This window comes from Neoarius graeffei, chromosome 13, assembly GCF_027579695.1.
Source record: "Neoarius graeffei isolate fNeoGra1 chromosome 13, fNeoGra1.pri, whole genome shotgun sequence".
Lineage (NCBI taxonomy): Eukaryota > Metazoa > Chordata > Actinopteri > Siluriformes > Ariidae > Neoarius > Neoarius graeffei.
In genome coordinates, this window is record NC_083581.1 from 63,257,805 (window position 1) to 63,271,264 (window position 13,460).

Sequence of the window (13,460 nt, forward strand, 5' to 3'; positions counted from 1 at the left end):
AAATGACAGACATTATTATTATTATTATTATTATTATTATTATACATACATACATACATACATACATACATACATACATACATATTCCTTTCAGGTGTTCGTTGTGTTTTTGTCTTTCAAAATTCTCTCAAAATCTTCCATATTTAACGAAGCCAACCTGGCGGCCATGTTTGTTTACAAATTGTCCCAGTAACTTGCTAGCACGGAAGTTTTGTGTCTCCAATGTGTGATGTCATGTTGTCTTGACAACCATGCAATATCGTAAACCATATTCAACGCTCATTCTCCAATGGGTAGAGTGACGTAATATACATAGGATAAGCGATATGCTAACAATATTTCATGCTATAAAACCAAATAAATGATATCCGAGAGAAGGGAATAGAACACGTTTTTATTCCATTGAAAAAGTGTCATGTATGTATAATAATTAGCTATATTAAATAGTCAGGGAGGGAAACAGTGAAAAATGCATAGGTTCTCAAGATTTCTCCTTGGCATTGCATCTTTTATTTGTGTGTCAACGACCTTTGAGTAGTCAGAACATAAAGAGCAGGCTATAGCCTGTTCTCCCGCACGCATCCTGAATGAATTGGCCAGTTTGGGTTTGTGACCCTCAGTACAAAGCCACCTCCCCTGGGATATCCAATTGAACTCATCACAACGCAGATTTCCTGCGTTCGCACCCTTCCCTCCTGCTTTTTAAAGCATTCTCTTGTCTTTAGCCAGCAAAGAAACAGCTCCAAGTGAATTGTCCATCAATCAGGAATAGCGCATGCGTGCATGCGTGAGTCTGCGAGTCTGTGTGCATGCGTGAGTGCGCGAGTGTGCGAGTCTGTGTGAGCGTGCGTGCATGCGTGAGTGTGCGAGTCTGTGTGAGCATGCGTGCATGCGTGAGTGTGCGAGTCTGTGTGAGCGTGGGTGCATGCGTGAGTGTGTGTGTGAGTCTGTGTGAGCGTGAGTGCATGCGTGAGTGTGTGTGTGAGGCTGTGTGAGCGTGAGTGCATGCGAGTGTGTGTGTGAGTCTGTGTGAGCGTGAGTGCATGCGTGAGTGTGAGTCTGTGTGAGCGCGCGTGCATGCGTGAGTGTGCGTGCCTGTGTGAGCGTGCGAGTCTGTGTGAGCGTGAGTACATGCGTGAGTGTGTGAGTCTGTGTGAGCGTGAGTGCATGTGTGAGTGTGCGTGTCTGTGTGAGCGTGCGTGCATGCGTGAGTGTGTGTGTGAGTCTGTGTGAGCGTGAGTGCATGCGTGAGTGTGCGAGTCTGTGTGAGCGTGGGTGCATGTGTGAGTGTGTGTGAGTCTGTGTGAGTGTGAGTGCATGTGTGTGTGTGCGAATCTGTGTGAGCGTGAGTGCATGCGTGAGTGTGTGAGTCTGTGTGAGCGTGAGTGCATGCGTGAGTGTGTGTGTGAGTCTGTGTGAGCGTGAGTGCATGCGTGAGTGTGTGTGAGTCTGTGTGAGTGTGAGTGCATGTGTGTGTGTGCGAGTCTGTGTGAGCGTGAGTGCATGCGTGAGTGTGTGAGTCTGTGTGAGCGTGCGTGCATGCGTGAGTGTGTGTGTGAGTCTGTGTGAGCGTGAGTGCATGCGTGAGTGTGTGAGTCTGTGTGAGCGTGAGTGCATACATGAGTGTGTGTCTGTGAGTGCGCGTGCATGCGTGTGTGTGAGTCTGTGTAAGCGCGCGTGCATGCGTGAGTGTGCATGCCTGTGTGAGCGTGCATGCATGCGTGTGTGTGAGTCTGTGTAAGCGTGAGTGCATGCGTGAGTGTGCAAGTCTGTGTGAGCGTGGGTGCATGCGTGTGTGTGTGTGTGAGTCTGTGTGAGCGTGAGTGCATGTGTGTGAGGCTGTGTGAGCGTGAGTGCATGCGTGAGTGTGTGAGTCTGTGTGAGCGTGAGTGCATGCGTGAGTGTGTGTGTGTGAGTCTGTGTGAGCGTGAGTGCATGTGTGAGTGTGTGTGCCTGTGTGAGCGTGCGTGCATGCGTGAGTATGCGAGTCTGTGTGAGCGTGAGTGCATGCATGAGTGTGTGAGTCTGTGTGAGCGTGAGTGCATGCGTGAGTGTTTGTGTGTCTGTGTGAGCATGAGTGCATGCGTGAGTGTGTGAGTGCGCGTGCATGCGTGTGTGTGAATCTGTGTGAGCGCGCGTGCATGCGTGTGCGTGCCTGTGTGAGCATGCGTGAGTGTGTGTGTGAGTCTGTGTGAGCGTGAGTGTGTGAGTCTGTGTGAGCGCGTGTGCATGCGTGAGTGTGTGAGTGAGCATGCATGCGTGAGTGTGTGAGTCTGTGTGAGCGTGAGTGCATGCGTGAGTGTGTGAGTCTGTGTGAGCGCGCATGCATGCATGAGTGTGCGTGCCTGTGTGAGCGTGCGTGCATGCGTGAGTGTGTGAGTGCGCGTGCATGCGTGAGTGTGCGTGCCTGTGTGAGCATGCGTGAGTGTGTGTGTGTGTGTCTGTGTGAGCGTGAGTGCATGCGTGAGTGAGTGTGTGTGTGAGGCTGTGTGAGCGTGTGCATGTGTGTGTGTGCTAGTCTGTGTGAGCGTGAGTGCATGCGTGAGTGTGTGTGTGAGTCTGTGTGAGCGTGAGTGCATGCGTGAGTGTGTGAGTCTGTGTGAGCGTGAGTGCATACATGAGTGTGTGTCTGAGTGCGCGTGCATGCGTGAGTCTGTGTGAGCGCGCGTGCATGCGTGAGTGTGCATGCCTGTGTGAGCGTGCGTGCATGCGTGAGTATGTGAGTCTGTGTGAGCGTGAGTGCATGCGTGAGTATGCGAGTCTGTGTGAGCGTGAGTGCATGAGTGAGTGTGTGTGTGTCTGTATGAGCGTGCGTGCATGCGAGTGTGCGTGCATGCGTGAGTGTGTGCGTCTGTGTGAGCGTGAGTGCATGCGTGAGTGTGCGTGTCTGTGTGAGCGTGAGTGCATGCGTGAGTGTGTGAGTCTGTGTGAGCGTGAGTGCATACATGAGTGTGTGTCTGAGTGCGCGTGCATGCGTGAGTCTGTGTGAGCGCGCGTGCATGCGTGAGTGTGCATGCCTGTGTGAGCGTGCGTGCATGCGTGTGTGTGAGTCTGTGTAAGCGTGAGTGCATGCGTGAGTGTGCAAGTCTGTGTGAGCGTGGGTGCATGCGTGTGTGTGTGTGTGAGTCTGTGTGAGCGTGAGTGCATGTGTGTGAGGCTGTGTGAGCGTGAGTGCATGCGTGAGTGTGTGAGTCTGTGTGAGCGTGAGTGCATGCGTGAGTGTGTGTGTGAGTCTGTGTGAGCGTGAGTGCATGTGTGAGTGTGTGTGCCTGTGTGAGCGTGCGTGCATGCGTGAGTATGCGAGTCTGTGTGAGCGTGAGTGCATGCGTGAGTGTGTGAGTCTGTGTGAGCGTGAGTGCATGCGTGAGTGTTTGTGTGTCTGTGTGAGCATGAGTGCATGCGTGAGTGTGTGAGTGCGCGTGCATGCGTGTGTGTGAATCTGTGTGAGCGCGCGTGCATGCGTGTGCGTGCCTGTGTGAGCATGCGTGAGTGTGTGTGTGAGTCTGTGTGAGCGTGAGTGTGTGAGTCTGTGTGAGCGCGTGTGCATGCGTGAGTGTGTGAGTGAGCATGCATGCGTGAGTGTGTGAGTCTGTGTGAGCGTGAGTGCATGCGTGAGTGTGTGAGTGCGCGTGCATGCGTGAGTGTGTGAGTCTGTGTGAGCGCGCATGCATGCATGAGTGTGCGTGCCTGTGTGAGCGTGCGTGCATGCGTGAGTGTGTGAGTGCGCGTGCATGCGTGAGTGTGCGTGCCTGTGTGAGCATGCGTGAGTGTGTGTGTGTGTGTCTGTGTGAGCGTGAGTGCATGCGTGAGTGAGTGTGTGTGTGAGGCTGTGTGAGCGTGTGCATGTGTGTGTGTGCTAGTCTGTGTGAGCGTGAGTGCATGCGTGAGTGTGTGTGTGAGTCTGTGTGAGCGTGAGTGCATGCGTGAGTGTGTGAGTCTGTGTGAGCGTGAGTGCATACATGAGTGTGTGTCTGAGTGCGCGTGCATGCGTGAGTCTGTGTGAGCGCGCGTGCATGCGTGAGTGTGCATGCCTGTGTGAGCGTGCGTGCATGCGTGAGTATGCGAGTCTGTGTGAGCGTGAGTGCATGCGTGAGTATGCGAGTCTGTGTGAGCGTGAGTGCATGAGTGAGTGTGTGTGTGTCTGTATGAGCGTGCGTGCATGCGAGTGTGCGTGCATGCGTGAGTGTGTGCGTCTGTGTGAGCGTGAGTGCATGCGTGAGTGTGCGTGTCTGTGTGAGCGTGAGTGCATGCGTGAGTGTGTGAGTGCGCGTGCATGCGTGAGTGTGCGTGCCTGTGTGAGCATGCGTGAGTGTGTGTGTGTGTGAGTCTGTGTGAGCGTGAGTGCATGCGTGAGTGAGTGTGTGTGTGAGGCTGTGTGAGCGTGTGCATGTGTGTGTGTGCTAGTCTGTGTGAGCGTGAGTGCATGCGTGAGTGTGTGTGTGAGTCTGTGTGAGCGTGAGTGCATGCGTGAGTGTGTGAGTCTGTGTGAGCGTGAGTGCATACATGAGTGTGTGTCTGAGTGCGCGTGCATGCGTGAGTCTGTGTGAGCGCGCGTGCATGCGTGAGTGTGCATGCCTGTGTGAGCGTGCGTGCATGCGTGAGTATGCGAGTCTGTGTGAGCGTGAGTGCATGCGTGAGTATGCGAGTCTGTGTGAGCGTGAGTGCATGAGTGAGTGTGTGTGTGTCTGTATGAGCGTGCGTGCATGCGTGAGTGTGCGTGCATGCGTGAGTGTGTGCGTCTGTGTGAGCGTGAGTGCATGCGTGAGTGTGCGTGTCTGTGTGAGCGTGAGTGCATGCGTGAGTGTGCGTGCATGCGTGAGTGTGTGTGTGCGTCTGTGTGAGCGTGAGTGTGAGTGTGTGAGTCTGTGTGAGCGTGAGTGCATGTGTGAGTGCGCGAGCATGCGTGAGTGTGTGTGTGAGTCTGTGTGAGCGCGCGTGCATGCGTGAGTGTGTGTGTGAGTCTGTGTGAGCGCGCGTGCATGCGTGAGTGTGTGTGTGAGTCTGGGTGAGCGCGCGTGCATGCGTGAGTGTGTGTGTGAGTCTGTGTGAGTGCGCGTGCATGCGTGTGTGAGGCCGACTCTCCACTGGTTCCGTACGCGCGCTGCTCGCGCCTCTCCACCTCCACGCGACCCGCCTGCGTTGCCAGCGGGGATTTACCGACTGGCGCTGTGCCTGGCCGCGAGCTCTCCGGTTCACTCCGTTCTCACGACCTCGGCACCACAGCGGCCCCTTTACACTCTGCTAACTCACACGCAGGCAGAGGCAGAAGCCCACACGCTGTCAAATAGCGTTCAACTTTGAACAAACGTGTGTGTGTGTGTGTGTGTGTGTGTTTCTTTTTCTGATGCAGTCAGCCGGGAATTTCTCCATTCCAAGGCACTCTCATGGACTACAATATGGATTAAGGTGCTTTACCACTTTATGCCTCTATGGGAATGTTGTATTTCTACAAATAACTCTACTGGTGGTAATCTGAAGTGTGATATGATTTGCTAAGTGGGAACCCTAATAACAGCTGGGTGCTAAGGTGAAACACGAGCTGAGCTGTGGACGGAAGCGCGTGAGGCAACACACACACGCACAGCAACACGTCTCCCGGTTCCGGAGCGCATCCGCCGGGGGAAGATAGGCTTACAGCCAGGGATAACACACACGACTCAGGGCCAAAACATATAACCTTCACGAGACACGTTAGACATTTCCGAGACAATTTAAAATGAGTGTTGTTTTCTATCAATAACTACCACTATGTTTCAAGCCTATAAATACTGTCCAGGATTCTGAGGGTCGTGGGTTCGAGCCCCAGCACCGCCCACTGCCCCTGTTGGGTCCTTGAGCAAGACCCTTCACCCTATCTGTTCCACATATCACGCAGAAGTGGAAAAAGATGTAGGCCTAACAAGAAGTTACATAGCACACTACTTTGGTAACTAATTAATACAATGCAGCAAAGTCTCTAGGTTTTTGTCATCTTTGAAGTCATGTAATTACAATAAAAGAGCATGAAAACACCAGATTTATGCCACATCTGAGGTCAGCTGAAAGATTGAGTGATTAAGACTCAGAAAAAGGGATTCATTCATATTCTCTTTTCAGCTGAATGATGTTACCAATTAACCTCCAAAGCAGACTGTATTTCTCCTACCAGTGACCAGGGTTGGGATTTCTTATACAGATACAGGATGAGACCCCTTTCAAGCTTTTAATCACTTTTTGGAAAGAGGGAAAAAAAAAAAAAACAAACACAACCCCTTTTGTTTATATCCTCCTGAAGTAACATGCAGCCACAGTCTGAGCTTAAAATGTCAAAACTAGCATGAAAGTTTGATTAAAATGAGTTAAAAAAAGTCTCAAAACATCATGTTTTGTCATTAAGGTTTATTCAGCGTCAAACATTCAAATGAAAACATGACATTAACACTTTGGCATCTTTTACAAACTTTGTACAAAACTAAATTATTTAATACAAAGTACTTCTGAGTGTTTTTCTATGGAATTTAACAGCATATGTATGAAACAAATCCAAATATTGGAAACTGGGAACATTTCAACATGAACAACATGTTCAACAAATGGGTAGAACAGTCCCATAAAACGGAACAACTTTTTTTTTTTATTCTTGATGAGCATACATGTCAAGTTATACGGTTTCCCCGTATTTTGTACGGGAAAATGCAATTTTTTGGTTAATACGGCGTACACTGATTTTCATACGGGAAAATTACGTTTTGAATCAGAGATTTTTTCCGTTACTCCGAGAAAATTCTTAGCATCCACCATTTATTTTTTCTTCAAAGATGCATGCCCAATGAAACGGAACTATTTTCAATTTATGTGGTTTTATAGTTGCATGTAGTTTTCTCTGTCATTTAAGTACATCGGCTCAATATTGGAATTTCTCATGTATAAGGGCTCATGGGTGTATGTAATGGAAAAGTACAGATTTTGTAAGGTCATGGGTAACTAAAGGTTGACATGTATGGATGAGGCGCGGAGGCTCTACCAGGGCCGCCACACCGGCTCGCTGCTCTCTGGCCCCGCACTCACACCAACCGGACTCGCTGCTTGTGACACGCCTGCGAACGAGGTCATGCCCTGCACCGGGGAGACCGCCGGCGGGGCCGAACTCGCGTGCACAGGGCTCGCACTGACAGCCACCGGAACTCCTGCATTAGCGTAGAGAGGGATGACCGGGGTCGTAGCAGAGGCAAACGCTGGGTTAGGGATGAGAAAGGCGAACTGTCCGTCAGTGGCAGGGACCAGCTGGAATCCCCCGAACACTTTGGATGGAACCGCTTCCGACGGACTCAGCTTGGAGCTCACTGCTGATGACGGAAGCTGCACGTTCAGAGACTGCGCCAGGTGAGGATGCTGAGCTGGTGCAGCCGGAGGGTAATTCAAAGCCATCATCTGCCCCAAACAGCCGGACAGGTGGTTCAGGAGCCTCGAGCGCACCTCCGTGTTTACACCTTCGCACGTGGACAGAAAGCGCGTCACCTCGTTCATGCACTCACTGAATCCTGCACGGTATTTGCTCAGGATCGCTGTGTCAGTTGACATGGCTGCTGGAGAGAAAAGAGAACAGAAAGCTTGAGTTAGGACTCATGAAAACATTACGCTTGAATCAAATCCCAGCAGGATGCATGGCTTATTTATTTATTTTTTTAAAAACTTACCAGTCATCTGAACACGCTGCAAGTTCCTCAAGTGCTTCACTGTCATCTCGAGAATATCAGCTTTCTCTAATTTAGAATGTCTTGAGCTCTTGATTTAAAAAAAAGAAAAATGCACAACAACAACAACAATAAGTGCATGTCTGGACGATGCTCTTTGATGCAAAATGCACTGATTTACAGGAGTAAACTGCGGAGACTGAAACTTACATCCTTTTTAAGGGCATCAAGAATGAGCGTCTTGAGTTGGCCTAGACTTTCGTTGATTCTTGCTCTGCGGCGTTTCTCCATGATTGGCTTTGAAGACTGCAAATGGGAAGTTGCATTATATATATGTATATATATAGTAATAGCAAACAAACAAACTTAGAACTTTCATGTAGGCCTGTTTATACCGCCATTATGGATGGCATGGCATGAGGTTGCACATCCTTATATATATCTCCTTTCTTAGATTTTCTTTCTTAAAAAAAAAAAAAAATTAATAATTTACCTTTCTGTGCTCACTAGCATTCTTTGGTTTGTCTGGAGTGTGTGTTCCGCTTGCAGGAGCACCAGCAATCGGAGACGCTGTCTGTTTCTCCATAGTGTCAGCTGGCATTATTTAAAGTTTTGTCCTTTGAAGAAAAAAAAAGAAAGAAAGAAAGAAAGAAAGGAAAAGTTGGTATATTCCGTTGGGGGGAAAAAAAACAACCCGAGCAGAATCAGGATGGTCACGAGAGAGACAGACAGACAGAGCGCGCGAGCACAAATCCCAGCTGCTATGACTTAAAAGTCGAGCTGTCATATGAGTGCACGCGAGGCGAGTCGAGTCTCCGTCTGCCACACGCCGGCGGTATTTATAGACAGCTCGCGTGCTCCCGGTTCGTGTGAAACCCTCTCTGCATTCTTTCCCACACTCGCCTCAGCCAATGGGCGCGCGGACTCACCCATTGGGCGCGGGTAGACCGCTGATTGGACAACACCCCCGCGGGCTGTCAGTCACGCGCTGCTCAATCAGCCCTGCAGGGACAAACAACAAAGCGGCGAGTGCAGTGCAGTCTCTCTTCTTCACTGCGAAGCGATAAGGGGAATCGGGGAAGCGCCGCAGCCGCTTTCGAGCTTCCCCTTTTCTTCCATTCTGACTATCTTTCCGCAATCATAGACTACACTTCAACCCAAAGCAACTCGTTCCTGTAACCCATTCCTGTCCTTTATACAACTCTTCATGAAAAACTAGCCTTTGAAATTTCACAGCCAATTCGTTTGAAGTGGAACAGGAAAGAGACACTTTCAGGTCATTATGTGTCATTATCTGTTATTTATCTGTCAGTTTAGTCAACGAGCTCGTTTGATCCGAAGAGCTGCTCAAACTCGGTTCTGTTTTTCAAGGACTTTATTTAGTACTTTTCGACGACTTTAAAAACATGTCAGTAAAATATCGCTTGAGAAGCGCTGAAGGAGGAAACAGCTGGAGAGGCACGCGAGACGGTTCGCAACGGCACGCAGGAAACCAATGGCAGTCAGCCGCTTTATGCAAATCAGACTCTCTGGCATCTGATTGGCTGGAGAAACCTTGACGCGACGACCATTACAACTGAGCAGGAGCCAAAGAGCTCGCGCGCGCGAGGGGGGAGGGGCGCCACAGCTGTCCGCGTGCCAGTGAGCCTGCGCGCCTGCTCGCTGCGCTTCTGATTCCTCTGAGCACGTGCCGCCACTGAGTTTGCTGCTCGCGCGCTCAGGGAGTTTTCCAGACCCTGGTTTGCTTGGACTGGTTTTTTTTTTTTTAAGCCTGAGAGAATTTATTCAAATGTTTATTATTATTTTTTTTTCCCACAAATGTTACTTCATTTATCTAGAAGTTTCCCTCGATTTCTTTTCTCTGTTTATCTGTAATGATGCTGCTGGAATCTTAATTTCCCTGAGGGAACCCGCCCAAAGGGATCAATAAAGTTTTATCTATCTATCTATCTATCTATCTATCTATCTATCTATCTATCTATCTATCTATCGTTCAAAAGTTTGGGGTCACTTTGAAATTTCCTTATTTTTGAAAGAAAAGCACTGTTCTTTTCAATGAAGATCACTTTAAACTAATCAGAAATACACTCTATACATTGCTAATGTGGTAAATGACTATTCTAGCTGGTTTTTGGTGCAATAGGTGTATAGAGGCCCATTTCCAGCAACTATTGCCGCTTTTCCACTACAAACGCGGCTGAGCCGAGCCGTGCCGTGCTGAGTCGAGCTGAGCGGGGCTGTTGGAGTTGCATTTCAACTACCACTGCGCTGAACCGTGCTGGCTGGAAGTGGGTGGACACATTGGGTGGAGTTAGCGAAAGTGGGTGGACGTCACGTGATGTCGTTAAGCAGCGCAAACAGTGACATCAGTGAGCTTTTAAGCGGTAGTCTCACGACCCGAATAGTAAACAATAAACATGGAGGACATGGAGTCGTTAGTGTTGCTGGTCTTGGTGCTGTGGCTTGTTGTCAGCGACAACGCCAACAGATACTGGCAAGAGCGTATAGATGAGGCGAGGCGCATAAGGCTTCAGAAATTCTCGTAATTCGTAATTCTTCTTCTTCCGGGTTTACGGTGTTTACAGATCCCAGCGTGCTCGCGGGGCGTGTGTGGGCATGTGAGGACACTCCTCCTCACCAATCAGTGCACAGGGGAGTGTCTGCTCACGCCCCCAGCCTCACTCGGCTCGGTTTGGCTCGCTTCAGCCCCACTCCAAAACCGTGCGAGTTTTAGGGGCTAAGCAGGGCTGAAGCGAGCTGAGTCGTGCTGTTCTTTGGTAGTCGAAACGCGAGCCGTGTCGGGCTGAAGTGAGCTGAAGCGAGCTGAAGTGAGCTGAAAAAGGGTAGCGGAAAAGGGCCATATCACTCCAGTGTTCTAATGGTACAATGTGTTTCCTCATTGCCTCAGAAGGCTAATGGATGATTAGAAAACCCTTGTACAATCATGTTAGCACAGCTGAAAACAGTTGAGCTCTTTAGAGAAGCTATAAAACTGACCTTCCTTTGAGCAGATTGAGTTTCTGGAGCATCACATTTGTGGGGTCGATTAAATGCTCAAAATGGCCAGAAAAATGTCTTGACTATATTTTCTATTCATTTTACAACTTATGGTGGTAAATAAAAGTGTGACTTTTCATGGAAAACACAAAATTGTCTGGGTGACCCCAAACTTTTGAACGGTAGTGTATCTATCTAAATGCTCTTGGCAGTCAGGACTGGAGTACGTTGGCATGTTTGTTTGTTTTAACTTATTTTTCAATAATAATAATGCAAAGTCAGTGTCAATTAAAAAAAAGTTTTCAAGCATAAATTTAAATGTTATAGAAAAATATTTGTATGTCAGGAAAGAAAGCAGCATATTACACAGACACCACTTTTCAGAAAAAAACCAATAATAATAATAACGAAGCGAGTGTGACAAAGTGTCCAGAAGAACTGTGGCTGGTTCTGCAAGATGCTCAACAAAACCTTCAGCTCATTTCCTTATAAAACTGAACAAATTGCTCCTGAGACTACTAATATATTTTTTTAAAGCAAAGTGCTGTCATAGCAAATATTAACTTTGTTTCATTTATTACTGTTCACTGCTCCTTACAGTAGTTTATTTTTAATGCATAAACATTTAATTTCATTATCTGAAGGCATCTTTGCTCGACAGCATTCCTTTGCATGTGCTTGAGACTTTTTCACAGCAGTATAGAAGTCTATTGGGCTGTGAGATCATAACAATTCCTTAGTCTAAGGCGCCATCTGTCGACGACTCTGAGTAAACTTTCCTTAAAGGTAATCTGCCTGTTTCAACCACTAGGCGGCGCGCTGAAGCAGCCTATCTCTGCGAAATGAACAACTTTTTATTTGGTGTCCGCGTGACAAACAAACAAACAAACAAACAAACCTTTATTTGAGCACTAGCAGGTTACCCGACGTTGCCCAGGTTTTGCAAAATTCTGGGTTGCCCCCAGACTTCCATGTCAAATTTGTTGAAGATCTGTCGAGAAATGGTGATGTTAACCCAGGACAAACAAAAATCCAAACATCCACCACCCAGGGGCTCACTGTGGACCCCCTGGGGCCCAAATATGGAATTTCTGCCAAATTGTGGCTATCTCCTGTACCTATGTGCCAAGTTTAGTGAAGATCTGTCAAGAATTTGTGTTGATAAATGTAACATGAAAGGCATTGAGGGAGGGGGTGGGTGGATGTTGTGCTCCCCAGGGACCTCCCTGGGGCCCATACATGAATTTTGCTTATATCTGCAAAATTCCGGGTCATCCCCGGACCTACTTGCCAAATTTGGTGAAAATCCGTCAAGAAATGGTGACGTTAGCTCAAGACAAACAAACAAACTTTGCTGCTTATTATATAGATTATGATAAAGGAATTAAATAATGATTGAGTTGAGGTCATGCATCCCTGTTTGTTTGGCTTTTGCATATTATGTACGAGTACATTTTTACACTGAAATTCTTCCAGCTCCATTTTTCCGCCTTGTCATTTTTATAAATACACACGAGCTAGGAAAATACGGATTTTTAAAAGCTTGTTTTGCCGTGCACAGGTACCAGATTAAAAAAATAAATAAAAGTGTCAATTAAAAATTGTACTTTATTGGCCAAGTAGCCTATTTGCATGATCGAGGAACTGGACTTAGTGTGAAACGAGAACAGAGTTGTTGATACACACACTATCTATATGAGTGGATGCAACCAAGTAAAATAATATGTTAAACAACTTTACAGTAATTGACTTACTAAAACATCATCTCCTGTACAAGTTCAATTGACGTACTCTTACTAATAGACATTAGGTACAATACTTTATTTATGAAGAAGAAAGAAGCCTGACTTTATCTAAATAGTTATCTGAAGAACAAAGTATACCGGTATGTGATTGTTTACTAGATAAATAATGCTCAAAATGAATGGAAACTTCTTTAAAAAAAATAAAAAAATACTGTTGTGAACCCCTGATGAGCCAGTCTAGCTAAGTCAGAGATCTCCACTCTATTGTCTCTGTCGAGGAAGAAAAGCCTGAGGCAATGAGAGATTATTAAGTCTATCTTGAGCCTGCTCTCTTGGAGCTTGCTGGCTATTGTGTGATGGCTCTTGTCCTGGTCGCCTGATCCTTGCTGGGGCATGCAGAAACCATGTTTGTCTAGGATCCGTGAGGCCTTAGAGACCAGCTGTGTGTACAGCCACTCATGTTTGCCCTGTTTCCACTGGGATTGAAGGAAATGATGTAGCACTTCAGCTCTGCATGCTGTTAAAGCTCGTATACCTGAGATGTAAAAAGACAAAAAGCAAACAGAAAAAAAAAACCTCCACGATGGCCAAAGAACAAAATATATCTTTAACATGTCAAATTTAATAACGATGCTCAGTAATGATTTTCATATAGTACAAATCGAAAAATGAGTGAGATGTTAAGGAAGAAAGTTGTATGTACTCATCATACTGAGAAATCAAAATGACAGACTAATGTGTTAGTTATTTTATTAAGATTAAAAAGGGCTCAGTGCACTATGTGTGCAGTCTAACTAACCTCTGTCCACTCCGCAGATGTGTTGGATCAGAGCGTATTCAGAAGATCCTTTCCAGGCAAAGCCGCCTTATTTGTCCATATATAATGAGTCACAGCTTCTGTCCAAATCCGTGCAGAATGTAGAAGGCAGTCAATTAGATCTGCATTAGCGGCTGTTGCTGTGCCAATCTTCTTACACGCCGCCCAATCACACACCACCTAATTGTGTTTACTTGATGAATCCTTCGCACAATGCACTCACAATTC

The 13,460-nt window shown here is 47.4% G+C and overlaps 1 protein-coding gene across 2 annotated transcripts; it reads right to left on the reverse strand.

The window, feature by feature from the left end:
* Nucleotides 1–6,363: 6,363 nt before the first annotated feature.
* her9 (hairy-related 9) lies at nucleotides 6,364–8,939 on the reverse strand. 2 transcript variants are annotated; one of them, XM_060936970.1, is made up of 4 exons: nucleotides 8,167–8,939; nucleotides 7,884–7,979; nucleotides 7,677–7,764; nucleotides 6,364–7,562 (listed from the first exon to the last, which is right to left on the reverse strand). In XM_060936970.1, exons 1-4 carry the CDS (start codon nucleotides 8,272–8,274, stop codon nucleotides 7,000–7,002), a joined length of 855 nt encoding a protein of 284 aa, XP_060792953.1. In that variant the 5' UTR covers nucleotides 8,275–8,939; the 3' UTR covers nucleotides 6,364–6,999. The 2 variants fall into 2 exon arrangements, with proteins under 2 accessions (XP_060792953.1, XP_060792952.1); XM_060936969.1 differs by having other exon boundaries at nucleotides 6,364–7,565; nucleotides 8,167–8,708.
* Nucleotides 8,940–13,460: the final 4,521 nt, after the last annotated feature.

Bases quoted from the DNA above. Each gene is read 5' to 3' on its own strand.
- her9 (XM_060936969.1), bottom strand. From the start codon at position 8,274: ATGCCAGCTGACACTATGGAGAAACAGACAGCGTCTCCGATTGCTGGT. The intron at 7,980-8,166 runs GTAAATTATTAA...TCCCATTTGCAG, and splicing joins ATGCTAGTGAGCACAGAAAG to TCTTCAAAGCCAATCATGGA. The intron at 7,566-7,676 runs GTAAGTTTTTAA...TTTTCTCTCCAG, and splicing joins GCAGCGTGTTCAGATGACTG to CAGCCATGTCAACTGACACA.